General features: G+C 36.1%; 1 protein-coding gene across 1 annotated transcript in view; it reads right to left on the reverse strand.

Annotated features, from left to right (window-relative positions):
* Positions 1–27,734, reverse strand: part of vat1l (vesicle amine transport 1-like) — a 55,348-nt gene that overhangs the window by 17,816 nt on the left and 9,798 nt on the right. Inside the window, exons 6-7 of the mRNA XM_073837487.1 lie at positions 26,254–26,309; positions 25,965–26,159 (exon numbers count right to left, since the gene is read on the reverse strand). Coding sequence (XP_073693588.1) covers positions 25,965–26,159; positions 26,254–26,309 — 251 coding nt within the window. The remainder of the gene's footprint in view (positions 1–25,964; positions 26,160–26,253; positions 26,310–27,734) is intronic.

Here is a 27,734-nt window from a genome sequence, read left to right on the forward strand (position 1 = left end):
AACACACTTATTTATTATTTTATTTTAAAAAAATAAAATAAAGTGCATTAAAAGATTAGTTTAATGCCAGAATAAAAATGTTCTGATAATTTACTCACCCCCATGTCATCCAAGATGTCGTTCTTTCCTCAGTCGAAAAGAAATTGAAGTTTTTGAGGAAAACATTCCAGTGCAATGCAGCTTCAAAGGGTTCTGCATGATCCCAGTCAAGAAATAAGGATCTTATCTAGTGAACCGATCGGTCATTAAAAAAAAATAAAACATGTATATACTTTTTAACCAGCTGCACTAAAACTGCAATTTGGACATTCAACCCACTGATCCCCATTGCGATTGTTAATGATCTGGGTTTTTTTTTTTTTTTTCTGTGGCTAAGTATGTATACAGTTGCATGCGAATGTTTGGGAACCCCTTGCAGAATCTGTGAAAATGTAAATAATAAAAAAAAGAGAGATCATACAAAATGCATGTTATTTTTAATTTAATTTAATAACAATAATAAGTCCTGAGTAATATATTTTACATAAAAGATGTTTACATATAGTCCACAAGACAAAAAATAGCTGAAATTATTAAAATAACCCTGCAAGTTTGGGAACCCTTGGTTCTTAACACTGTGTGTGGTTACCTGGATGATCTTTTTTTGTTTTGCTGGGGGGTGAAAACTTTTTGAATTTGAAGACAAAGGTAAATTGTACTTAATTTGTCTTCTGGGAAACATGCAAGTATCTGCCCCTAAAGGGCAGTACTAAATGAAAAAAAAAAACATATTTCAACAATATAAGAAAAATTTTGACACATTTATCCTGTAACTCTGAAGATCAAGGTGAATTTTACTTATTTTGTCTTCTGGTACTTTTGCAGCCTCTGAAGGGCAGTACTAAATGAGAAAATATGATATTAAGCCAAAAAAAAAGAAAGAAAAAAAGAACACATCTTCTTTCTGTTCAAAAGTTTTCACCCCGGCTCTTAATGCATTGTGTTTCCTTCTGGAGCATCAGTGAATGTTTGAACCTTTTTAAATAGTTGTGTTTGAGTCCCTCAGTTGTCCTCAGTGTGAAAAGATGGATCTCAAAATTATATACAGTCACTATTGGAAAGGGTTCAAATATGCAAAAGATGCAGGAAAACTTTTACAAAAGAACAAAAAAAACGGTCATAGACCATCCAGGTAACCACACACAGTATTTAAAGGGGGTTATTTGAATCATTTCAGCTATTTTTTGGTCTTGTGGACTATATGTAAACATCTTATGTATAATATCTTACTTAAGACAGTATTAAATAAAAAATAACATGCATATTGTATGATTTCTCTTATTTTGTTAAAAGTATTCACGTATTCACAGATTCTGCAAGGGGTTCCCAAACTTTCGCATGCAACTGTATCAGCTGTTTTACAACAGGTTTGAATGTGGCTTGTCAATAATTTATCAGAATTTACAATCTGGTTTACAGTTTTATTATCCTTCATTACTACATGAATACTTAGGCACATCCCAATGAATAAGATTAGAGTGTTTTACTTGCACTCCCAATGTAATTCAGAGAGTGCTTTACAAAAATCAAAGTGCTTTCAGTAGCGCAGCACTGCCTGTCCTCATCTCATGAGATCAGCACAGAGGAATCTGTAGGGTTTTCAAGAAGTCTGTGATTAGAAAGAAATTAAAGTGTGTATAGACTCCCAGCACTCAGAGGTCTGCTTTTAACTTGTTTATAGAGAGGCCTTTGTCCCACTGCAACACTCCACAGTTTTCACTGTTATATGCAAAAAGACAATGACTGGAAAAAATAAGTAGGCTAGCTTTGAACTGTAGAGTTATGTTTAAAAAAGCCTGACTGTAACAATAGTTTTTAAATATCCAAATTAGAAAATACGAAATATGCTTATTTTTCAAATTACATCAAAATGTTGTTGTTACACTATCCTCCTAAAACAGGGTTCATAATATCAGTTTATATAATAATGCGATAAAAAAAATATATTTTTACTGTAAATGCCCAGAATATGAGGGAGATTTGAAATTGCAGGTACTGAAATCTTTACATATTAAAATACTTAAGGGACATCTACACAGCAATATCCTCTCTCAAACTAAAACCTCAATAAAAAAATCCATTAAGACTTAATAATCCACTCAGGTTCAGTCATTCAGCCTTATAAAACCACTATATTACACTTACTGAAAAACATCGACCGCAAAAGGAGTAAAAGCTATCGACAACAAGCATGCGCTTCAAGCACTGGGGCGTATTTCGAGACAATCTGAGGAAGAAAATAGACTGGAATAATGTGAAGCGGAAAAGAAAAATCACATGCCAATATTGTTTTGGGGACACTGGGGTATTATTATGTTGCAAACTGCATTAGGCTCCGTGATGAGAGATTGTCACTCTACAAAATGAAGAACACAGCAGCATCAATAGAGATGATGAATCCCCAAAGATTCTGCTTGATGCGGGAAGGGTGAAAAATAAACACACCAAACTGTCAACATCTAAAAGGAATAGGCCAATTTCTCAAACCATCTTGTCTTCAAGGAACACAAAAAATAATGTTTTCTATACAATGGAAGTCGACAGAACCAAGTCAAACGACCACAAGGTGGGGAAAAGCCATCATAAAAGTATACAGTATGTATTCTGAATAATTCCATTTCACACATCATTAATATTCAAGATCTAAACACGCAAAAGGTACAAAGGTAAAAATGAAGAATCTAAAAGTATTTTCTACTACAACTATGAATCAGTTTCTTTTTTTGAAAAGGGTTAAAGTCACGAGTTTTATCGAGTTAAGAATTTCATACTTGTAATTTTGAAAGGGTACCACTTTTACCCTTGGGTTATGAATCCGGCAGTCAAAATGTGGTACTAAAGGAGCAAAGTGTGAAACAATGCAGTAGTAAATGCTACAGTGAGTGCTTGATCAACAGATGACCAATTAAAAAACAATCAGATCTTGCCTCATTAAATATCCATGTGATTTCTATAGTCACAGAAAGATTCACATGCTGTGCTTAGTTTCAGAAAACAAAAATGTTAAATGGTCTAGAAATAATGATCTTAAATATACTATAATTTTTACACAAAAATTATCCTGAAATCCTCTTTTTTCCAGGTTTAACCCTATAAAGCCTACTGTATCATATTTGATACTAAAATTTCTAAGGCCTCTAAAGTCACGATCAGAACTTGTTGAATTTTCTCCTCTGATTCCTTGACTCATGTTGAGTCGAATACATACTAAAATGTAAATTTCTACAGGTCAAGATTTTTCACAATTAAATTTCAAACACTTTAACGTAGAAGAAGAAAGTTATGAAATTTCCACACAGACAGAGGACAGACTCATCATTAACCACAGCAAATTTGGAGTCTCTAAGTCAAACTCTGTAGCGCCACCAACAGACCAAATTTGCACTCATGTTTCTGCCAGTAACTTTTGAATCATAAGGTCTAAAAGCAAAATTCTAAATTTCTTCTGATTGCTTGGCTCATACCAAGTTGAATGCATATGAATATTTAATGCATATTTTATTTCTATGGTCAAGATTTTTTGCAATTTTGAATTTTCTGAAACATCTACTTTTAACAAACTCACCCTAGATGGTTTGTCCGAATCTCACCAAATTTGGCTCAGATCATCTTCAGACAATGCTGGCAAAAAGTTATCAAATGCTTTTTGATAAACTAAACCACTTCAATAAAGCATGATTTAATTATAATATTTATTACAATTAATGTTTAAATTATAATAATACATTTCAACAGAAGGTCAAGAATATTTATGTACAAATATATGCCAAGTTCCAAAAATTTTTTTTTGGAAAAGGGTAATTTATTTTCATGAATGAACTAGTTTGCAATAACAATCCAAAACATGACAGTGTTTTGTGCTTGAGTGCAATCAAGTCGTGTTTTACTGTAACTTTAGCAGCTCCGGGCATGTGAACAAAAGCACCAATCTCATTGGTCGGCCAGTTTTTAACGCTTTTATGCCTGGCATTTTGCGCGTCGGTGTGTACACTCACATTGGCGCCCTTTGTTTAGTCACGACGCGTTAAACGTCGACGCTAATCGCGCGTGATATTCGTCCCAGTGTGAACTGGCCTTTATACCAAGTATGATCTGAGGGCACATGAGTAGTTTCAGCACAGCGCCACCTACTGGTCAAAAGTTATAAAAAAAATGACATTTTTGTTTATATTTTTTAACAATTTGACCAAAATTCATAAGCGTGGTTTCGTTAGATTCGGAGTAGCATATCAAATCAAACAATACAAAATTTTTTATTTTGTTATAAAATGCTGCATTTTTGTGTAAGTTATTGTAGTTATTTGTGCTGTATTGTAAGTTATATTGTTTTTGTAGTAAAAAAAAAATGCTTAAATGTATTGTTATGAATCTCTAGCACCACCAACAGGCCAAATTTGCACTCATCTTCTTGTTAATAACTTTTGAACCGCGAGGTCTAAAAGCAAAATTCTTTTTTCTTCTGGCAAACAGTTATCAAAAGTTTTTGACATACCAAACCACATAAAGTGTGTTAATTTGAAGACATTTGTGCAAAAATGGACATGAGGCTGTATCTTTGCAATGCTTTAGCGGATTTAGACCAAACTTGGTACATGTTATACCAAGCACGACCTGAAGGCACATGAGTAGTTTTGGCACAGGGCAACCTACTGGTCAAAAGATATCAAATTTGACATTTCTGTGTATATTTTATGAACAGTTGGACCAAAAATCATGAGAGTGATCTTGTTAGATTCGGAGTAACATACCGAAACAAACAATACCAAAATTTCCTATGTCAGCCATTTGAAGTGAGGACTATTTTGAATTTTGTGGTAAAATGCTGAGTTTTTTAAACACTTAAAATTTCACTTGCAAGAAAGTTATGAAATTTGGCACATGGATAGAGGACAATCTCATAATTAACCAAATTTGGAGTCTCTAACTCAAAATTCTTTTTTCTTCTGGCAAAAAGTTATCAAATCTTTTTGATATAACAAACTACTTTCATTAAGTGTGTTAATTTCCACAAAAATGGACATGAGGCTGTATCTTTGCAATGTTTCAGCGAATTTAGACCAAACTTGGTACATGTTATGCCAAGCATGACCTGAGGGCACGAGTAGATTAGGCAAGCTACTGGTCAAAATATATAAAATGTGACATTTTTGTTTATATTTTCTAAACAGTTTGACCAAAAATCATAAGTGATCTTGTTAGATTCAGAGTATCATACTGAATCAAATGATACCAAAGGACAGCCATTTCAAGCAAACAGCATTTTAAATTTTGTAGTAAAATGCTGTATTTTTCAAACGCTTTACCATATTGTTATGAAACTTATAGAACAGCTTGTGAGAAAGTTCTGAGAATTTGGCACACGTATATAGAGGACAGTCCCATCATAAACCACAACAAATTTGGAGTATCTAACTCAAACTCTCTAGCTCCATCTTTCTGCTAATAACTTTTAAATAATAAAGTCTAAAAGCAATATTCTATTTTTTCTGATTCCTTGGCTCATTCTAAGTTGGAAGCATATGTATGTAATAAATTTTAATTTCTATGTTTTTTCTAAGCTTTTTTGAAATTTTAATTTTATGAAATTCAAAAGTAGAAATCTACTTTTTCGAACTCGTCTTAGAAAGTTTGTCCGATTTTTGCCATTTGAGGAACCCTGCTTTAGCAGATTCTGACCAAACATGGCATATGATACAAGCATACCTGCACACCTACTGGTCAAAATATATAAATTATTGACATTTCCGATTATAACTTCTAATCAGTTTGGCCAAAAATCTTAAGATTGGACTTGTTAGATTGGAACAGTTAATCTAATTTTCGTCTTAGACAGTTTGGCAAATTTTTACCAAACTTGGCTCAGATCTTCAGAGCATTCTGGCAAAGTTATCAAAAGCTTTTTAAAATTCCAAACCATTTTTGTAAAGCGGTCTAATGAATTTGATAAAGTTTGAAAAAAAGGACGTGAGGCTATATCTCTGCAATGCTTTAGCGCAGTCATTCCCAAAGGCGGGGTCCCGACCCACAAGTGGGTCGCGGGAAATATTGTATGGGTCGCCAAGTCGAGCACTATTTTTCAGTACGCTATATACTCTTGATTAAAATTTATATGTGTAGTTCACCTATTAGCCGCACGAGGGAGCTCGTTGTTTTCTTCTTCTGCTTTCTTTTTTTGTTGTTGTTGTTCTTTAGCTGCGCTCTGCATCGCCTGTTTCATACTCCGTCTGCAGTGCATATGCGTTGCGTATTTTTTCCCGCACCCATGTTAACGGATTGGAGCGTTCACACTACACGCGGTTGCAGTCCAGCAGTGCGTCCCAGAAGCAGTGCGTTTGCAGCAGAGCAGCGATCATTTCGGCAGAGTCTATTTTTTGCTGTGCTGCAAGCGCTGAATTAAAGTGACAGCGCATTGTTCGCTGTAAAAATGAACGTGGATTGACACGAAAATGTCCCATAAATGCATATAAATGAAGTCCACTTTTTCACAGTCAACACGTGGCTTTTTGGCTAGGTTTAAAATAAGGAAAAGTGCAGTTTTAAAGAAAAAGGCAACATAATACGTGCACTTGTCCAGGCAGAAAAGTTCTTTAAAGCATTGTTTTTAATAAAGATTTAATGCGAAAGAAAAGCATGAGAGCCGACTGTTTCTGTCTGTGGTAAGTTTTAATTAAAATATTTTTTGATAGCCCAATTTCAATTAGAAAAGGAAGCTATAGCCTCCCTATGTTGTGTTTAAATGTGTTGCAACTTGCTTGAGCAACTTAATATACAAATCTAGAAGTCAAGTGCATTGAATAATATGTTGTTTTTCATTGAGTTTAAACGTGAAAATGTCTGTTACTGTAATAGTGTACTGTGATAAAAGAGGATCACAATGCTGAAAAAGCACTTGTGGATTTGAAATCAAAATAACGGATAAATATTGTGTTTGTGGTAAACAGCATTTTCTGCAAATCTGCATTTTACTTAAATAAAAAAAATGTGCTTTGTCAAATATCTGTATCTCTTTTAAATAGTTAAGTGGAAGCATGACCTTAAAAATGGTCACACATATTTTGTTAATGCATAAATTCTCTTCGTGATATATGAACTATATGGGCTTAAAGGTTGTATCAGCGATTTCTAGCCTGAAACATAAAGTGTCAATTTCAGCTGACCTTTCATCACAATCCGCTCGCTGCCTGCCCCATAAATTGTCTGTGAAAAAACCGCGTCTCTCTGGTCAGCCTAGGGTCCGAGATATGCCAAAAAAACAATCGGCACTACCAACCTTTCCACACATAAACAAACAGTGTTCCAACCAATCAGCATCAGGGGTTTGGTGTTGTGGACTTTCCTACTGGTGCTGGGATGTGAGGGAGGCGGAGCGAAAGTCCACAACACCAAACCCCTGACGCTGATCGCTGATACAACCTTTAATGTTTATTGGGTCACAAGGATTTATCGACTTTAAAATGTGGGTCCCCAGAAAAAAAGTTTGGGAAACACTGCTTTAGCGGATTCTGACCAAACTTGATCTATGTTATAACATTTCTGCTTATAACTTCTGACCAGTTTGGCCAAAAATCATAAGACTGGTCTTGTTAGATCGGAACAGTTAATCTAATTTTCCTATGTTGGCCTTTTTGTGCATTGGCCATTATGAGTTTGTAGTAAAATGATGCATCAACAAATGGCTTTAACAGGGGTCTCCAACCCTGATCCTGGAAAGATACCATACTGCAGAGAACAGCTTCAACCCTAATCTAACACACCTGGACCACCTGGGCTGGCTACTTAATTACAGACAGGTGTGTTAAAGCAGGGTTGGAACTTAAAGGATAACTATTGCCAAAATGCAATCTGGGCTGTTTTTTTTTTTTACTTTAAACGAGACAAACTTATATCTAAAAGCATAATTGCGACAAACGAGCCGTTTTTGAGATTGACCGTGATTTCGTTTTGTGGTCAATGGACGGTCTTGCCAGTCAAGAAGTGTCAATCTCTGAATGCGAGGAGAGTAAAGATGGATAGCTCCTAAAGCATATTTCCATATAAATGCACGGCTAATTCGTTGTTTTGTCGCAAGTGAAAAACAATATTAACCTTCTAGTTGTAAAAAGAGCATCATATAAGCCTAATATTTCGTCCTATGGAGTCCATTCATTCGCATTCGGAGATCGACACTTCTTGACTGGCAAGATGGCTGCGAGCGGAAACTCAAACAGTGTAAGTGAGTTATTTAAAACCTTTCTTTTTAGTAAACTCTGTGTACACAATGTTCTCAATGCTCGAGTTCATGTGTAGAGACCCAGGCGATACTTCGAGCAAAGTTTCATGGTGTGTTGAGCCTTCTTAGTGTTGTAAAAATATCGATTTTGATGCGCTCAAAGTTATGCCCCTAGTACTCCCATTCACCGGCCATTGACCACAAAATGAAATCGCGGTCAATCTCAAAAACAGCTTGTTTGTCGTAATTATGCTTTTAGATATAAGTTTGTCTTGTTTACAGTATAAAAAAACAGCCCAGTTTGCCTTTTGGCAATAGTTATCCTTTAAGTCTGCAGGAAGGCAACTCTCCAGGAGCAGGATTGGAGAATCATGGTCTTTACTGAGTAATTAAAGAAGCTCCTTAACTCTTCATTTTACCTCTGTTGTGCCTGGCCCCTTAGTTGCTATTCTTGCAGCTACATTATTGTATTTATGTATTTATATTTTATTTTGTCAAGGTTCAATAAACTGTTTTATTAAAAATGCTGTTCACATGTCAGGCTTTACAAGTGTAAATTGTTTTTTAATAACAGACCTTATGTTTTCTCAGAGTTTTATACAGACTAATCCAGCTGGTTAACCCAGGATTTAGAAATTAACAGTAAACCCAAGATTAATAAGTAACATGTAAGAATTAAGGGTTAAAAGGGATCCATGAAGTGTGAAAGCTACTTAAGTTCATAATAACTCAAGAATCCAGCTGCAGCCTTGAGCGAAAAAACATCCTTTATCTGCTGTGAAGATGCTGTAATGTGCTTAACAACAAGCTGCTTTCTATGTGTGTGGGTGGCTTAGACTTAACAGTATGCAAAAAACAGATCATTTTTCTTCTTGTTTAAACCGTGTACAAATGATTAAGTCCTTCTTTCTTGTTTTATGCGTCATTCTGTACTCTCTTGAGTAAATGCTCACTTAGCCATGCAGAATGAGGAGCTAATTGGCCAAAGCCCACAGGCACAGACCAATTAAGCAAACGTCCAGCATGCCTGTCAAGCATCATGCTTCGAGACACAGCTCTGCCGTCCCTTTCCAGAGGCCTCAGGTCAGTGCTGATCTAAACGTCATTGCATCTGACTCGAAGTGACTGCCAAGCCACTCTATTGCCAGGTCACCAGACACCGGCACAGAGCAGGCCCCTGGTTACCACGACAACAGTGCAATGTACGGTGTGATTGAGAAGAAAATGTCACAGAGCGGATTCATTGTTGGGCAAAGCAGCCAATGAGGTTTGCTGCGGTCACTGACATGAGACAGCACTACACGCTGAAGTAGCTCAAATGAGCATGAATGGAGCGCTTTATGGCCAAATGTTCCCAAAGAAAAGGTGCTTGAAATGGTGATTAGGAAGAATGTCTCAATTAGTGTGATTACATAAGTGAATCTGACCAAACTTGTCAAAAACATGATGGGTCATATTTCAACCCCAAATCAAAAGAAAAATGGAACAGTATGAAGCCTGGCACTGTTTGATCATTTTAGATTTAAAGACATTTTGTTATGTTGCAGCCTTAAGTTAAACTGCTTTATATTATTTTTTTCCACATCAGTCTACACTCCATACAACATAATGACAAAGCAAAAAAAAAAAAATCTGTGACAACTCTGCAAATTTATATAAATTTAAAAACTGAGTACATTGCATAAATATTCAGTACTTAGCTGAAGCACCTTTCCAGCTCTCCAGCTTTCCAGTCTTTTGGGGTATGATGCGACAAACTTTGCACATCTGCATTTGGCAATTACCTGCCATTCTTCTCCTCACCTCTTCACCTCTCAAATTCTGCCAGCTTGGATAGGGGATGGCAGACATTTTCAGGTTTCTCCAGAAATGTTTGATTGGGTTCAAGCCCAGGCTGTGTCTGGGCCACTCAAGGACATTCACAGAGTTGTCAATAAACCACTCTTGCTGTGTGCTCAGGGTCATTGTCCTGTTGGAAGGTGAACCTTCTGCCTAGTCTGAGGTTCTGAATGCTCTGGACTAGGTTTTCATTACGGCTATCTCTGTATTTTTCTGTGTTGAGCTTTCTTTTTACTCTGACAAGTCCCTCAGTCCCTGCTTCTGAAAAACAGTCCCACAGCATGAGGCTGCTACCACCACACTTTACTGTTGGGATGCTTCTGTGCAGGTAATAAGCAGTGCCTGGTTTCCTCCATACATGATGCTTGGAATTGAGGTTTATCAGACCAAAGAAACTTGTTTCTCACAATCAAAGTTCTTTAGATGCTTTGTTGCAAATTCTTTGGGTTGTCATGTGTCTTCACTGAGGAGAGGATTGAGTTTGGCCACACCGCCATAAGGACCAGATTGGTGGAGTGTTGCACTGATGTTTGTCCTTCTCTAAGTTTCTCTTATCTGAATATATGATCATGGAGTTCAATTAGAGTGACCTTCAGCTCCAAGGTTATTCTCTATCAATTGCTCAGTTTGGCCAAGAGGACAGATCTAGGAAAAGTCCTAGTTGTTCCAAACTTCTTCCATTATGGATAATGGAGGCTACATGCTTCTGTGAACCGTCAAATGCAGTTGAATTTTATTCTGAAATCTTTCCCAGATCTGTGCATTGACGCAGTCCTGTTTCTGAGCTCTACAGGCAGTTCTTTTGACTTCAGGGCTTGGTCTTTGCTCTGATATGCATTTTAAGCTGTTAGACCTTTTATTGATTTTATTTATTTGCCACAGGTTAACTTCACTCGAAGTGCAGTAACATCTACAAGCAATATGTATGCTTCTCAGCTAAATTTCAAGTGTCACAGAAAAGGGTATGAATATTTACGCAATGGAATCATTTCAGTTTTTTTCTAATAAATTTGCAAAGTTGTTACAAACCTGTTTTTTTTTTTTTTGCATTGTCATTATGGTGTATTGAGTGTTGACTGATGTGGAAAAAGAAGTTATTTAAAGCAGTTTAACATAAGGCTGCAACATAAAACGTGAAAAAATGAAGGGGTATGAATACTTTCGCATAACACTGTATATTTATTTACTTTATTTCAACTTCAGAATGGTAAGAAACTTGGTGACTTTTGTGGTAATCTGTAAAAACGCACAAAAAATCATGGATATGATTCAAAAAGGTTAAAGTCTCATTTTGGACTGAAAAAGTGTGCATTTTGATTTTATAATTGTTTTTTACTTCATCAAAATGGTACAAAACTTGGTGACTTTGTGGCAATGGCTATGTAAATACAAAAAAAATTGTTGTCATTATTTAAAAAGGCTAAAAGGTCTTGGAAATTGAAAGATAAGTGCCTGAAGTTATTGATTAGGAAGAATGTGTCAATTAGTCTGATTACATGGTAAATCTCACTGTTATTTTATTTTATTTTATTAGTATTATTACATAATGGGTCATATTTCAGCCCCAAATCAAAGAAAATAAAGTCTATGGCACTGTTCATTCATTTTATACTTAGAAATTTGACTTTTTTATTGAAGTGCCTTGAAACTTGATAACTGTGAACAAAAATGTGGACATGATTGAAAAAGCCAAAAAAAGTCTTAGAAAAGAAAAAAATGGGTGCTTGATGGTGAAGAATGTTTCCAATAGTGTGATCACATGGGTGAATCATGGCAAATCTGTAAAAAAAAAATGGGACATGATAGATAGATGGAATCTAGATAGAATGGTATTACAATAATAAAAAATATAAATATTTATAAATATAATAAACTTTCTCAATATTTTGGGGTAAATATATTCAACTGTATAAATCTTGATGGAGAGAGAAATTATCCAATATCATTATCTCAAGAGATCTGATTAGTAAATAAATATGAAATTCAGATGAAACACAGGCACAAACATCAGCGCCTTGTCGGCTTTACCATTTGTCAGAAAAACTCAATAAAAACTGAGTATTGGCCAGGTAGAAGCTCTGAACGTTTTTAATGTTCAATTTCACATCAGGAAAGCCATCTTCATATCATGCCGAAGGGGAGCCAGCAGCTTGAACTGTAAACACATAATGAGATTCTGGTCTCTCCTGCTGTGCGCTGACAACATTACTGTCTGCCGAACAAGCATCGGGTCCATTCAAACTGAGGACACGTGTCCCCCTCAGATTTTTACAGACAATGGATTTCAAATGTAAAAAATGTCAAAGCTGCTGCCTTGCATGAAATGAACTCCCACTGGTGCCTCTTAAAAAAATAAATAAAAAAAATAGGAGCATGGTTTGCCATCTGTGCTCATCCTCAGGTCACTTATGTGTTGCCGCTCTATTCTTCTCCTTTTCTCATTACAGAGCCGTTTCTTTCCCTCCTCCTCTGTCATTTTCATTCTCCCCACTCCTTTTCATTCGTTTTGTCTTCTCCATCCTTCTCTCTTTCTCTCATTATCAATGTGGGAAGTGTTGGTCTGTGATTAGGGCCACACATGTTGTTTCTTTTGTATTGTATCTAATCACCTGACACTGGCTGACAAGGATCTATGCGCACTACAATCACCCATCTCGAGCCTTAAAGCGGCCATCTGTACTGCCTAGAGCATAGGACATGCAGTAAAAGCTGGAGCAAAGAGCTATAATTCAACAGTGAACATTTTCAATAAACCCAAAGGCTTTTGTCATTTTGGTGCAAGTGTACTGTTGAGAGAGAAGACCCTGTGGCGACAGTGTGGAAGCCAAAGTGAGTCAATGATTTATGACAACATAATGGTCTTTGCATTAAAAAAAGATTTCAAATGCATAAACTGATTTAAAGGAATAGTTCAATCCAAAAATTTAAATTTGCTGAAGATTTTTTCTTCCTCATGCCATCTAAGACATAGGTGAGTTTTATCGATTTGGAGAAATTTGGCTAATCAATGGATCATTTGCAGTGGGTGCTGCTGGAACGCCTCTCTCTCTCTCGTGAACATGCATAGGTTAGGCATAAGGGATATTTCAGACACAATAAAGCATTAACTTTTGGCAACACTGACCAAAGATTTGAATTCTAAACCGCCTTTATACGTACCTGAAGCAATGAGGCAATACAGGCCTGTACCAACGTAATAAAACATGTCACGTACAGCGAGAGAAAATATTATTTTAACCCCTGTTGAATTAGTATCTTTGCCCACTGACAAAGAAATGATCAGTCTATAATTTTAATGGTAAGTTTATTTGACCAGTGAAAGACAGAATAACAAAAAAAATCCAGAAAATAATTAAAAAAAAAGTTATAACTTGATTTGCATTTTAATGAGTGAAATAAGTGTTTGACCCCTGAGCAAAACAGGACTTAGCACTTGGTGGTAAAACCCTTGTTGGCAATCAAAGAGGTCAGGCGTTTCTTGTAGTTGGCCACCAGGTTTGCACACATCTCAGGAGGGATTTTGTCCCACTCCTCTTTGCAGATCCTCTCCAAGTCATTAAGGTTTCGAGGCTGACGTTTGGCAATTTGAGCCTTCAGCTCCCTCCACAGATTTTGACTGGCTAGGCCACTCCAGGACCTTAATGTTCTTCTTCTTGAGCCACTCCTTTGTTGCCTTTGCCGTGCGTTTTGGGTCACTGTCATGCTGGAATACCCATCAACGGGCCATTTTCAATGGTTCTCACCCAAGATTCGATGGTACATGGCCCCGTCCATCATCCCTTTGATGTGGTGCAGTTGTCCTGTCCCCTTAGCAGAAAAACACCCACAAAGCATAATGTTTCCAACTCCATGTTTGATGGTGGGGATGGTGTTCTTGGGGTCATAGGCAGCATTTCTCCTCCTCCAAACACGGCGAGTTGAGTTGATGCCAAAGAGCTCGATTTTGGTCACATGATTGCTCATCTGACCACAACACTTTCACCCAGTTCTCCTCTGAATCATTCAGATTTTCATTGGCAAATTTCAGATGGGCCTGTACATGTGCTTTCTTGAGCAGGAGGACCTTGCAGGCGCTGCAGGATTTCAGTCCTTCACAGTGTAGTGTGTTACCAATTGTTTTCTTGGTGACTATGGTCCCAGCTGCCTTGAGATCATTGACAAGATCCTCCTGTGTAGTTCAAGGCTGATTCCTCACTGTTCTTATGATCATTGAATCTCCACAAGGTGAGATCTTGCATGAAGTCTCAGACCGAGGGAGATTGACAGCTATCTTGTGTTTCTTCCATTTGCGAATAATCGCACCAACTGTTGTCACATTCTCACCAAGCTGCTTGGCGATGGTCTTGTAGCCCATTCCAGCCTTGTGTAGGTCTACAACCTTGTCCCTGACAACCTTTGGACAGCTCTTTGGTCTTGGCCATGGTGGTTGATAGAGGCTGATTTATGATTGATAGAGGATCAAATACTTATTTCACTCATTAAAATGCAAATCAATTTATAACTTTTTTGAAATGCGTTTTTCTGAATGTTTTTGTTGTTATTCTGTTTCAGCCTTTTCAAATAAACATACCATTAAAATTATAGTTGTTCGATCATTTCTTTGTCAGTGGGCAACTAGACATTTCACTTTGAAACATGCAAAGTACGTAATATCTGTGTTGCAGAAATGTCACCACGAGCACATATTTCCAATGAGCCTGGGTTGTGCTTTCTCCAGTGAAAAATTCATCTCGTCTAAATCAGGAGAAAAATATGCCAGATCAAACACTGTGATATAATACAAGTGATATAATGCTAAATTTCTCCAAATTTGTTCTGATAAAGAAACAATCTGATCTGCATCATAGATGGTTTGAGCTTGAGTACATTTTCAGCAAATTTTCTTTTCTTTAAGTTAGCAAGTGTTCAGCTGGTTTCCCAGCATGACTAACCCAAGGCCAAATTTACTAACAGCTTGCGCCTGTGCAAACTGTCTTTTTGTGTTAAAATAGTACTGTCAGCATTTACTAAAGGCGCACAGTGAAGAATTAGCGTTAATTTTGTGCCTGACATTGAATATGCATTTGTAGGTGTTTCCCTTTTAGACACCAAATTTATGGGAGGAGAGTATTAAAAATGAATCACGCAACGCAATTTACTAATTTGCGCTCATCAAATTACTGGTATTTCTGTGAAAAGCATGTCTTAAAGGTCCCATATTGTACACATTTCTGGAGGTTTATTTTAGTTGTTGATGTCCTTAAGAATATATATTTGCGGTATAAGTGCCAAAATCCATCTCAATATATTTTTACAGCTCCTTTTTAGGAGCTCTGTCAAAAACAGGTCGATTTTGGCCCATCTAATTAATATTCATGAGCCTCTCTTCTGATTGGCCTGTTGTTTTCTGAGTGACGCACAACCAGGCCAACCACAGGTGACTACGGTCATGTATGCTTTAGCCAAGCCCAGAGCCATAGAGAGAGCCTAGCCTGCTGATACTCAACAGGATATTTCAGAATGATCATTAATGTTTTTTCTTTTTCAAACACCGAATGCAGTAAGCTACATAACTGTTGCTTTAGTAAAGCCCCTTTCACAATGCGTGCTGATTCTGGAAAATTACGTGAATGAGCGCTGTGTGAACAAAAGCCAGAACCATAAAGGCAGTGTTGTGATGATGCACGTTATCATGCGACTCTTCACGACAAAAAAATACGTGCAAAGCGATCATGGAGCTCCTCACTATCAGCGCTGAAGCACAGATTGTTCAGGTTAGTTTCAGTTTAGTGAAATGTACGCGTCGCATTACATCTCACATCCAAACGTCACATGTCTTTATGGATTGTGTGTAAAGCACGCACAGATTCCGGAAAACAACTGTGAATGAACCAAATTAAACAACTCCGGAACAAATCATGGGAAACATTATCCGTGTATTTACCGGAATCACTGTGTGAAAGAGGCTGAAGTTGACGTGCCTCTGGTCTCTTATGTTCACGTTGTTCTGAACAGGGTTTTCTCGACTTGTTTCCGTGTTGTTGTTGCTTAGCAATGTTATGGACACGATATTGTCTGGGTTTGACAAAAGGAGGGTGGGACAGTGGTTGGTGCTCGAGGTGGTGACTAAAGGCGGTGACTGAGTAGATCGGACGTCACATCTGTACGGAAGTCACAGCGGCTTGTGAAAATGAACAGCTACTTTAAGCAGGCTGTGTGCAGTTTACTGTGGATTGACTGTTTTGAAACTCATATGGTAGTTACATAGCCCCTAGACCTCAGTTATCATGAAAAAAGCCAGGAAATTTCGATTTTGACAATATGGGACCTTTAAAGCAGGCAGTAATTTGCACTGCTCTTGGTAGATTGAGCTGGTCATTATGGAAATGATCTGGCTGCGTCTGTGTTCTTTAATGTGTGCATTGTCAGAAAATCACATGCAGAACTTCCCCCTCTCTAATCTGCGCTTTTATTAAATTGCACTCTAACGCTAATTTCCTGTTTAGTAAATCTGGCGCCTAATGTTTAGCTAGTTTGGCTGATCATCCAGTCGGTCTCAAATGTGCCCAAAATCCCTCTAAAATCAGCATACACTTTAAAAAAAAGGTTACAAAAGGAGGTTTTTGCAGTGACATCATAGAAGATTTTTTATGGTTCCTCAAAGAACCTTTTACCGAATGGTTTTTAAAATAATCTTTTTTTTTTTTTTAGAGTAAAGAACAATTTCAGTTCTAAAGAACATTTTACAACTTTGAGAAACCTTTAAAGCAGTGGAAAGGTTTCATGGATGTTAAATGTTTTTAGATGCTTTAAGCTAGGGATGCACCGATACCAATCGGTCGATAAAGCTTGCGCGTTTTGTCAGTAAAGCCGGTTCTGTAATCAGCGGTAAATGCCATCAGGTGCGTGATTTCACGTTGAGCCGTATATACTACACACAGCCGTTGTTCACTGACGAGCTGCGCATAGCAATGTTCATTATCAGTGTGAAAGTGCGCAGCTCGTCTGTAAACAACGGCTATGTGTAGTATATATGGCTCAACGTGAAATCACGCACCTTTTACCGCATTTACCGCTGATTACAGAACCGGCTTTACTGACAAAACGCGCAAGTTATCGACCGATAAGGATCGGTGCATCCCTACTTTAAGCTGTTCTTTTATTAGCACTTTATCTTCACCTGTTCACTAACTGAATTTATGTGCACAAAATAATGAAGAACAAATTAACGCAATTTGCTTCTGTGATGTCTAGATAGGTTACTCACAATATTAAAGTGTGATGGTTCAGAAATAAAACATTTTAGTCACATTAAAAGGTTGAAAAAAAATGCATAAAAAAGGTTTAAGGCTTACAGTATAATGGTGTGAGCATCAATATTTTATCAAATATGTCATGAAGTAGCATGCCTTGAACAAATGCAACATTCTCTGCATCTGCACCAGCTGGACATGCTAATGTTACCCGTACGCTGCTTTGAAGTCTCTCCAAAAGATCACAGCTGACAAACAGAATTACAGGTGTGTTCATGCATAATGGGCTCTCAATTGTTTCGAATTAGCATTTACAAGAACACATAATTATTTCACCATAGTCGCATAACAAGCTTAAACCTCCAAACTAATTTAACACATTTGATGTGTGCTGTAATGAAATTCTTTATTCAATTGAACCATGACAAGGCAAGAGCCCAAAAGGAGTCCTAATAATATTATATATATATATATATTAGTGGTGGGCCGTTATCGGCGTTAACGTGCTGCGTTAACGTGAGACTTTTATCGGGCGATAAAAAAAATATCGCCGTTAATCTATTCTCAAAATTGGGTTGGGAGCTGGGTCTAAACTACGCAAGCTATGATGACTTTCACCTTGATAGTTTAACGCGGATGTATACCAAAGACTATAGAATATGGTCTCGCGTTTATGTCTCCTCCGCCAAAACACAGACGGGATCACGTCGTCCTCCATTCATAAAAACCGAATCTACTATAGCGCGAAATGCCACGTAAATTCTTCGTTTTTTGGATTCATAAATCAAATATGGTCTGTCACTTAATTCAAATCGCGATATGGACTAATGTCTGTGAAAACTGAAATGCAAAAAGACCGTTTTAATATGAATCCGGTATGTTCCGTTTGCCTAGCTGTATGTATGAAATTCATACCATGAATGGTGGAGACGCGCTTTTACTACACGCATACTGAAACACACGTGACGCTCCCGGTAATTTTTGGCATTTGCATCTCGCATGAACAGATAAACTCATTCTCCAAAACTGCTGTGAGTGTCACTTATACCGTTTCATTTGAGAAAACTCGCATCATGTCATACTGTATACAAAGAAACTTCACGGCAACCTGTCAAAATAAAAGTACGGTGTAACATGTTTAGTCATTATTTGGGTAGCACACATATTCTGAATGCCTTCAGCAGAATTCAAATTAGCCATTTTAATCTAGATTAATCTAGATTAATTCCAAGATTTAATCTAGATTAATCTAGATTAAAAAAATTAATCTATGCCCACCCCTAATATATATATATATTATCATAATTACTATAGTCATTATTCAGAATTTAAGTGTTGTCTCTTTTTCAATCCGTGAGTTAGAATTTGAACTGTCCTTTCTTAGTTAATTACAATTATGCATTTATTTGAATTTCAATTAACTCGATTTCTTTGTCCAAAAAAAGACATTCTGTTTAATCGAATTATACGTTTTGATTTCAAATGGTGCTTGACTGTTTTTTGGGTAGGCCTATAGTTTGGACTTAAGCTTGTTGTATTACATGTTTCTGTGTAAGGAAAATTTACTTCACATATTTTCTAGAAAGACATGTTCTCATGTAATACTAAAAAGACTAAAAACTAATAAAGCCTGTAGTCATCTCTTATAAAATAATATTTTCTGAGCAGTCGTGATGCTGCCTCCAGCACAGCACAGACACATCTGTCAATGACACATTCTTGTGCTGACAGCCAGCAATTTTCCCCCAAAAACCAGGTAGGAAAACACAAAAACTGAATTTGATTATACACACAAAAAGACAACAAATGCAGTAATATCCACAAATTCAAGAGCCTGACACATGCTCTCAGTTGATGCAATCAATCAGTGTGATATAAACACTGCACTCAACCAGCTGCAGGAAAACACTGGAGGAAATGTGTGAAAGCATTGTGTGAGAAAGTGAATCACAGTATGAAGAGTCATGCAGACGACAGCTATTAAAGCTTACTGGATTATATGAGTTCAGCCTAGCATAACAAAATTTCACATGAGGAAGAGTATTGTTGTTCAGGATATGATCATGGCTGGAATTCAGCCATAGACAAGAAAAAAAATACAATTTCACAGTGCAATTTAACGGCAAGTGTCAATGCTATCGATTTTATAGAATAGTGCTATAAACAAGCATTTATACGTATTGTGCAATGGTGGCCAAAATTATTAGAACACTAGTATTCTCACCAGCTAAAAATGGTTTTAAGTCAATTTTTTGCTGTAGTGTGTCAGTAGGAAATATCAGTTTGTACTTCCAAACATTAATTTGGCCATTACTTGTAATAATCCAGTGAGAATTTTGTTTGCACAAGGAGTCTGGCAACAGCCAGTGCTCAAAACAGAGATCTGATTTCATCATCACCCAGTCAGTCTGGAATGAACTTCTGAATCCAGAAGAACTGTGGCAACGTCTCCAAGATGCTTCAAGAAACCTACCTGCAAAGCTACCTGAAAAACTATGCACAAATGCACCTATAGGGCAAAAGCTGCTTTGGAAACAAAGGATGGTCACACCAATTGTTGATTTAATTTAGTTAATAGAAGTTAATTGATAAAGAAAATCTATTTTTGACAACATCCTCATTTTACAACATTGTCTACAACTTTTAACAGTACTGTAGCTTTTCAGGTGGTTTCTTGAAGCATCTTGGAGTTTTTTTTGTTTCTTCATGTCATTCACAGACTGGATGATGGTGAGATTAGACCTCTGTGAGGAACACTGGTTGTTGTCAGATTCCTTGTGTAAAGTAAAATCTCACTGGATTACAATGGCCCTTTCTCACATTTCCACGTTTCTCAGAGTGGAAGTCCTTATAGTTGGGTAAAATCTGAGAACAGTGAATGGGAGAATACCATAAATAGATTTTTTTGCACTCCCATTTGCTCAAACAACAAAAGAAAAACTCCTCAATAGTGTTATCGTGACTTTCAATCAAAGAAAAAAAATTGAGAGAGAGAGAGCAGTCAGAAAAGAGAACAATGTCATATTTAGACACGACATTAGAAACACCCTCGCATTAGCGTTAACAAGATTTTTACTTGTTGATAAAAAGGTGACATATTACAAAGTATAGTGTTATAAATGTACTAGTGTATTCAGTAAATTTAATTACTAAAACTCAAGTCTTTTCTTTGCTTTTTTATTTGATAAAAGCAATATGACTGAATTAAGCTCATTTCAAAGCAAGGGAGACTTTAATCCTCTGTGGTGACTGACTTGATTTGATTTACTCACCAAAATCAATTTTTTCTTTCAGCTGGCACTTTGCCGAGTGTTAATTTTAGACCCTGTTAATACTGTTGCTGGCAGCTACAATTCAAGATTTCATATGATAAAACTGTGAGGATTATATTGGAATCCCTGAATTAAAATATTTATTTTTTTTAAATAAGAAACAATTAAATTCATTAAATTGTTTATTTAAAGACTAATCAGTTGATCAATATATTTATTTAATATTAATAAAGATAAACTATATAAAAAGGTTAAATAATTAAATTATTAGGTTAAATTATATCAAATAATCTGCAATTTAGATCTCAGACTGTTTAGAAACATACAGTGAGGAAAAAAAATATTTGATCCCCTGCTGATTTTGTATGTTTGCCAACTGACAAAGAAATTATGAGTCTATAATTTTAATGGTAGGTTGATTTGAACAGTGAGAGACAGAAAAAAATCCAGAAAATGCATTTAAAAAGTTGAAATAAGTAGTTGATCACCTATCAGTGAGCAATATTTCTGGCTCTCAGGTGTCTGTTATACAGGTAATGAGCTGAGATTAGGAACACTCTATTAAAGGGAGTGCTCCTAATCTCAGCTTGTTACCTGTATAAAAGACCTGTCCACAGAAGCAATCAATCAATCAGTTTCCAAACTCTCCACCATGGCCAAGATCAAAGAGCTGTCCAAGGATGTCAGGGACAAGATCGTAGACCTACACAAGGCTAAAATGGGCTACAAGACCATCGCCAAGCAGCTTGTCGAGAAGTTAACAACAGTTGGTGCAATTATTAGCAAATGGAAGAAACACAAAATAACTGTCAATCTCCCTCAGTCTGGGGCTACATGTAAGATCTCACCTCATAGAGTTTCAATGATCATGAGAACAGTGAGGAATTAGCCCAGAACTACACAGAAGGGATCTTGTCAATGATCACAAGGCAGCTAGGACCAAGAAAACAATTGGTAACACACTATGCCGTGAAGGACTGAAATCCTGCAGCGCCCGCAAGGTCCCCCGTGTTTAAGAAAGCACATGTACAGGCCCGTCTGAAGTTTGCCAATGAACATCCGTATGATTCAGAGGAGAACTGGGTGAAAGTGTTGTGGTCAAATGAGACTAAAATCGAGCCTTTTGGCATCAACTCAACTCGCCGTGTTTGGAGGAGGAGAAATGCTGCCTATGACCCCAAGAACACCATCCCCACCATCAAACATGGAGGTGGAAACATTATGCTTTGTGGGTGTTTTTCTGCTAAGGGGACAGGACAACTGCACCACATCAAAGGGATGATGGACGGGGCCATGTACCATCAAATCTTGGGTTGTAACCTCAGCCAGGACATTGAAAACTGGGCATAGATGGGTACATTAAGGTTCTAGAGTGGCCTAGCCAGTCTCCAGACCTTAATCCCATAGAAAAGAACTGAAGGTTTGAGTTGCCAAACGTCAGCCTCAAAACCTTAATGACTTGGAGAAGATCTGAAAAGAGGAGTGGGACAAAATCCCTCCTGAGATGTGTGCAAACCTGGTGGACAACTACAAGAAATGTCTGACCTCTGTGATTGCCAACAAAGGTTTTGCTACCAAGTACTAAATCATGTTTTCCAAAATGTCAAATACTTATTTCACTCATTAAAATGTAAATCAGTTTATAAATGTTTTTGAAATGCATTTCTTTGTTGTTATTCTGTCTCTCACTGTTCAAATAAACCTCCCATTGAAATTATAGGCCGATTATTTCTTTGTCAGTGGGCAAACGTACAAAATCAGCAGGGGATTAAATATTTTTTCCCTCACTGTATAAAGTAGAAAATGATTCAATAATACTAATAGGCTGAACATTAAAGCAGTGATATTATATTGATATGAGCTGTAAGATTCACTGGTTTACTAAATATAGTTTATTTTTTTTCACAGGGATGATTGTAACACTGCTTTTTAGGCTAAATTTGATATCTTCAGCTAATCTTACTCATAAGTGGTCAATTAATGGTAGAGTTCAGCGTTGCCAGATTTTGCAAGAAAAACAAGCAAACAGAATAAGCGAACTCAGATTTTTCTCTTTATTTGGGACATTGGATTTGTTTATGGAGAGATGTCTGTTTTTTTATTTTGATTTGATACACACTATCAATCAAATGTTTAGGGTTGGTTAAATATGTTTAATGTTTTTGAAAGAAATCTCTTATTCTCACCAAATCTGCATTTATTTGATAAAAATACAATAACAGTAGTATTGTAAAATGTTACTGTTTTCTATTTGAATATATTTTTAAAAAATTATTCCTGTGAAGGCAAAGCTGATATTTTACTCCAGTCTTCAGTGTCACATGATCCTTTGGAGATCATTTTAATATGCTGATTTGGTGCTCAAGAAACATCTCTTAATATTATCAAGAAAACAATTGCGGCAGCTAAAATTTGTGCAAACCATGATACATTATCAGGTTTCTTAGGATTTCTTTGAAATGTTTTGTTGTTGAAAATTTTAAATGTTTTGTAACAATTTTGAAGTCTTTACTGTCACTTTTTATATTTAATGGAAAAGGAAACATGGGAGGAATGAATAAAAGCTATGGCATTAGCATGGCCAAAATAAATGACAATGGAAATGCCAACACTGGTACAGTTATTTATGGCACACATGCGTGTTCCTTATACTAAAACGTTAGTATAATATGGTATAGTATAGTATCTAAGTAAAAATAAATGAGAGCTGCATAATCTGAGAATCAAAATGTGCCACCACACCACAGAGGAAATCACACAGTTACCCACCATCTTTAATATTTATAATGCAATAATCACTCCACATGCTAACTAGATCAATTAATTCTAAGAGACTTTAACAATGTGAATGAAGCGTATCACACAGAGCTCAGTAAAACACAGGCAGGTTTGGCCACAGACTGTGCTGCTCTGCTGGGTTTCACAGAGGGAGGGCTGTCTGGCTGTGTAGGAAGAACAGAACGACATAAACCAGCCGTAATCAAAGCAAAAAGATGCACCAGGGCTGGACTGCCCACCTGTCATCTGATGGCCTGGACCTCAGCTGATTATATGCAGGAAAGGAGGTTGGCATGCATTTTACTTTTAGAAACCTTAAAAGCCAAGCTTTCAAAGGACTTCAGGGAATTCGATTTTCAGGGATTTAGAGGAGGTAAATTTATTGCTTGACTGATGAAAGAAATCTAAAGTGAAATCACATCAACAAGCAAAGCACAAAGAAAGTGATTCAAACTCTAAATATAAAATGAGTCACTGTGTTGAACCGATTGAAATTAAAGTCAACACTGATAAAAAAAAACTGACCATTTCAATATGAAATATATCACATAAAAATGTAAAATGGGTTGTGAATGGTAATTTAGACTTACTTTAAGGTGACATATGTTGACATATTTTTAGATTTCATAGAGATCCCACCATGTATTTGTACAACAGTTCTTTCTGGTCCTTGAATCTGATTGGCTAATATGAGTGCGATATTAGAGCGATATCAGAACAGCCGTTTCACCATTTGTAATCGTAACACTCTGCTTGTGGTACTTCTTACAGCGAGTGTCATAGCGGACGGCCAAATCCACTATAATTTTAAAAGTATTACTGTTTTTGTGTCACTGAATGTATTTTTAAGAGTTTTTCAGGTGAGAATGTACTTGTTTATAGTTCAAATATGCACTTTGTTAATAAATATAATGTCTATTTGACAATTTGCATCAAGTTTTCAAACATGTGAGCTCAGCAGCCATTCAGCGCTCATGAACATATTATATATATATATATATATATATATATATATATATATATATGTGGGTGAATCTAACGTGCAGTCTTTGGTCTCATTAATCTATTATTTGTTCCAGAGTAAAAAGTTAGGCAAAATCTCATGTTTATGTAAATTAAATGTTGTATATCAGAGCACTGCCTGTGTACTTTTGACTGAACTGCCTAGCAACTTTTTATGGCTGTTGTTGTTGTTGTTTATTAAACATTATTAATCAATAAATAATATTTTATATAAATAATAGTATTTAATAATTGTGTTTACTATTGAGAAATGGTGCATGTTCGTGATTGTGATTTTAGTTAGATGATGACAAGAGACTGTTTTTTCGAGTCAGTAGTAAAGAATTTAATCTTGAAAAAATAAATGCTGCTATAAACGGAAGTTATTTTTGCTTTCAACAACAGCTTGTTGCAGCTAACAAATGCACTGAGCAGCACTGTCTTTACAAATAACCTATACAGATTAAAATATATTAATGCTACGACAAAGATGACGCTTTCCTCAGTGGACATTCAAACTATTTGTGAATATGTGGCCCTGGACCACAAAACCAGTCTTAAGTAGCACGGGTATATTTGTAGCAATAGCCAAAAATACATTGTATGGGTCAAAATTATTGATTTTTCTTTTATGCCAAAAATCATTAGCATATTAAGTAAAGATCACGTTCCATGAAGATATTTTGTGCATTTTCTACCATAAATATATAAAAACTTGATTTTTGATTAGTAATATGCATTGCTAAGAACTTCATTTGGACAACTTTTAAGGCGATTTTCTCAATATTTAGATTTTTTTGCACCTTCAGATTCCAGGTTTTCAAATAGTTTTATCTCAGACAAACATTGTCCTATTTTAACAAACAATATATCAATGGAAAGCTTATTTACTGGGCTTTCAGATGACGTAAGAATCTCAATTTCGACAAATTTACACTTACGACTGGTTTTGTGGTCCAGGGTCACATATGAGATTGAGCTGGAGAATGAATGATGTATGAGATGCAGGTAATCACACTCGCCCAGTCCATCTCTCTCACATAACACTCTACATAATACAGTGAGCTTTTAATACAGCAATACAAAACGTTTTTAATGAAGCAACTCATCGTTCCTTCATTACTAGTTCTAAAGTTTTTAATTAGTAATGTAGGCTTGGGCTCAACTGTTAAACTGTGAATCAGTGGCAGAAGGAAGTAGTTTTGCACAAAAGAGGGTTTTAAAGACAATCCGTTGTTGTTTCTTACGTATTTACACATTTGCGCAGTCGAATTGTTGTATAAACGCAATATCACACAAGCAGACATGAGATTACCTACAGCTGAATCACAGCTGTGCCGATATACAGCCATATCTCACGTCTACTCGTGTGATATTGCTCATATACTTATGTTTTTTACCTTTTCATTTTCTTTTCGTTTTACATGACCAGTTTTTACTCTCTGAACTATAGAAATTAGCCATTTTTGTATCCACTACTGCACCTTTAAGGCTTCTGTACAAATATGCTCTGTTATGATTGGGTTACTTCTTTGCATGTGAAATGAGTAACAATGTGATTTTCAGTTCTAAAAGTAAAATAAATTCTCTTACCTCTTCAAGCGCCCACAAGGAATCAACAACAGGCTTTATCTTCTTTTGGTCGTAAAGTGAAAGAAGTTTTTGCACTACTGTCTTGACTTGGTTGCATCCTCCCTGCTTGAAGAGGAGGTTCAGGAGCGAGAATCCAGCTATGACTTTGTTCTCCTCATAGAGTTTAATAGGGTTCACCTTCTCAACCTGCCACCACTGAGAGAAAGAGAACAAATCTTTTTAGCAATGATAACTGACAACCAAAACTTTATAACATGAAATGAACAACACTCAACTTAAGTCCACTCACAGATTTAGCAAAACTGAAGAAACTTTTTGTCTCTCCTGTCACCATGTTTGATGAACCTGGAAATATGTCCACAAAGATACATTTTAGTACTGTATATATTTTTGAAGGTGATATAAAAAAGTTTGCATACATGCTTTTTGTTGAGTATCGCATTTGATACATCAGGCTTTTATAGATCATATAGTACAATATATGGGGCTCATTCTCAAAAAAAGAAAAACACTTCAATTATATTCAGAGGCCCAAACTGAGCAAGTTGGTGCAGTTGTTGTATTTTTATGGCCAAAAAAGTAAGATGAAATTCTGATTGCTTGTATTGTAAATGAATGAGATCTTTATAACAGTATAACAGACTACTTACATAAAATTTCACATCTCTGTGAAGCTTTCAATCATTGCACTGTTTGTTTAAGCATTCCAACAAACTCAATACAACATTATTGGTTCAAGCTTTAACTGACCATTGGCAGATGGGGAGTGATCAGAAAACATATTTAAAAACAATCATCAATTCTGCAGATGCAAGTGGCTCAGAAATGACACATTTCATTTTTAATGGGCATGAAATGTTAAAAGATACAAAGTACAATCTTGGCATATGAAGCAATAAAACATGGCACTATTACAGAAATGCCAAATGGCTCTCTTATTAATAAGCTCCATCCAGAATTATGATGTCTGATTCATTCATTTGGGAGTAATGTGTTCTTAAACCAAAATTGTACATTATCTCTGCTCTGTGGTGTCCTTCCTAATTAAATATTCCTAATGGACCAGAAAGCTAAGGGAATTGAAGTAATTAAAGTTGCGGGCATTATCTCTTACGTGAATTATGTGATTAACCTCAATTTGCTGTTAGCCACCTAGAATGTGACACCTTGTGTGTCTAGTGACTGTTTTTTAAATGAGGGTCAAGAGGTCACAAATTAACCTTTTGGATATGTCCTACACATAGGGAATGACATCTTGCTACATTTTTTGTCTTTCTCTACAATCCATGACCATTGCCTGATGCAATAGTTACAAAAAAATGAAAGTTCTGTTATCATTGGTCATCACAGTTTAATGCAGAATGCAAATGACTGAATAATGTGTGAATAATGTGAATTTTGTTTATCAAACAATCTATAGTTTCAGAAGAAGTGAAATATAGTGCATTAAGCAAATTAAACATTGTGAAAAGCTGCACTTGTTTGTACTGAATGTGCACTTGTAAAATATATTTTAGAATACTATACTTGCAGTTTATATAATGAAATATAAATATAAATATAATATATATATATATTATATTTATAAATATAATATATAAATTTATAATATATAAAATTGTAATAATGTCATGTTTAAAGTATATTACTCATTATTACATTTAAAGTCAATCCGTCAGATTCACACATGAGGCTTAAGCCTAGTCCCAGACTAAAATGTAAATCTGAGCTGTTTTAACTGAAAGAAACTCTAAATATATCAGTGCCTTT

Source organism: Garra rufa, chromosome 3 (genome assembly GCF_049309525.1).
Source record: "Garra rufa chromosome 3, GarRuf1.0, whole genome shotgun sequence".
Classification (NCBI taxonomy): domain Eukaryota; kingdom Metazoa; phylum Chordata; class Actinopteri; order Cypriniformes; family Cyprinidae; genus Garra; species Garra rufa.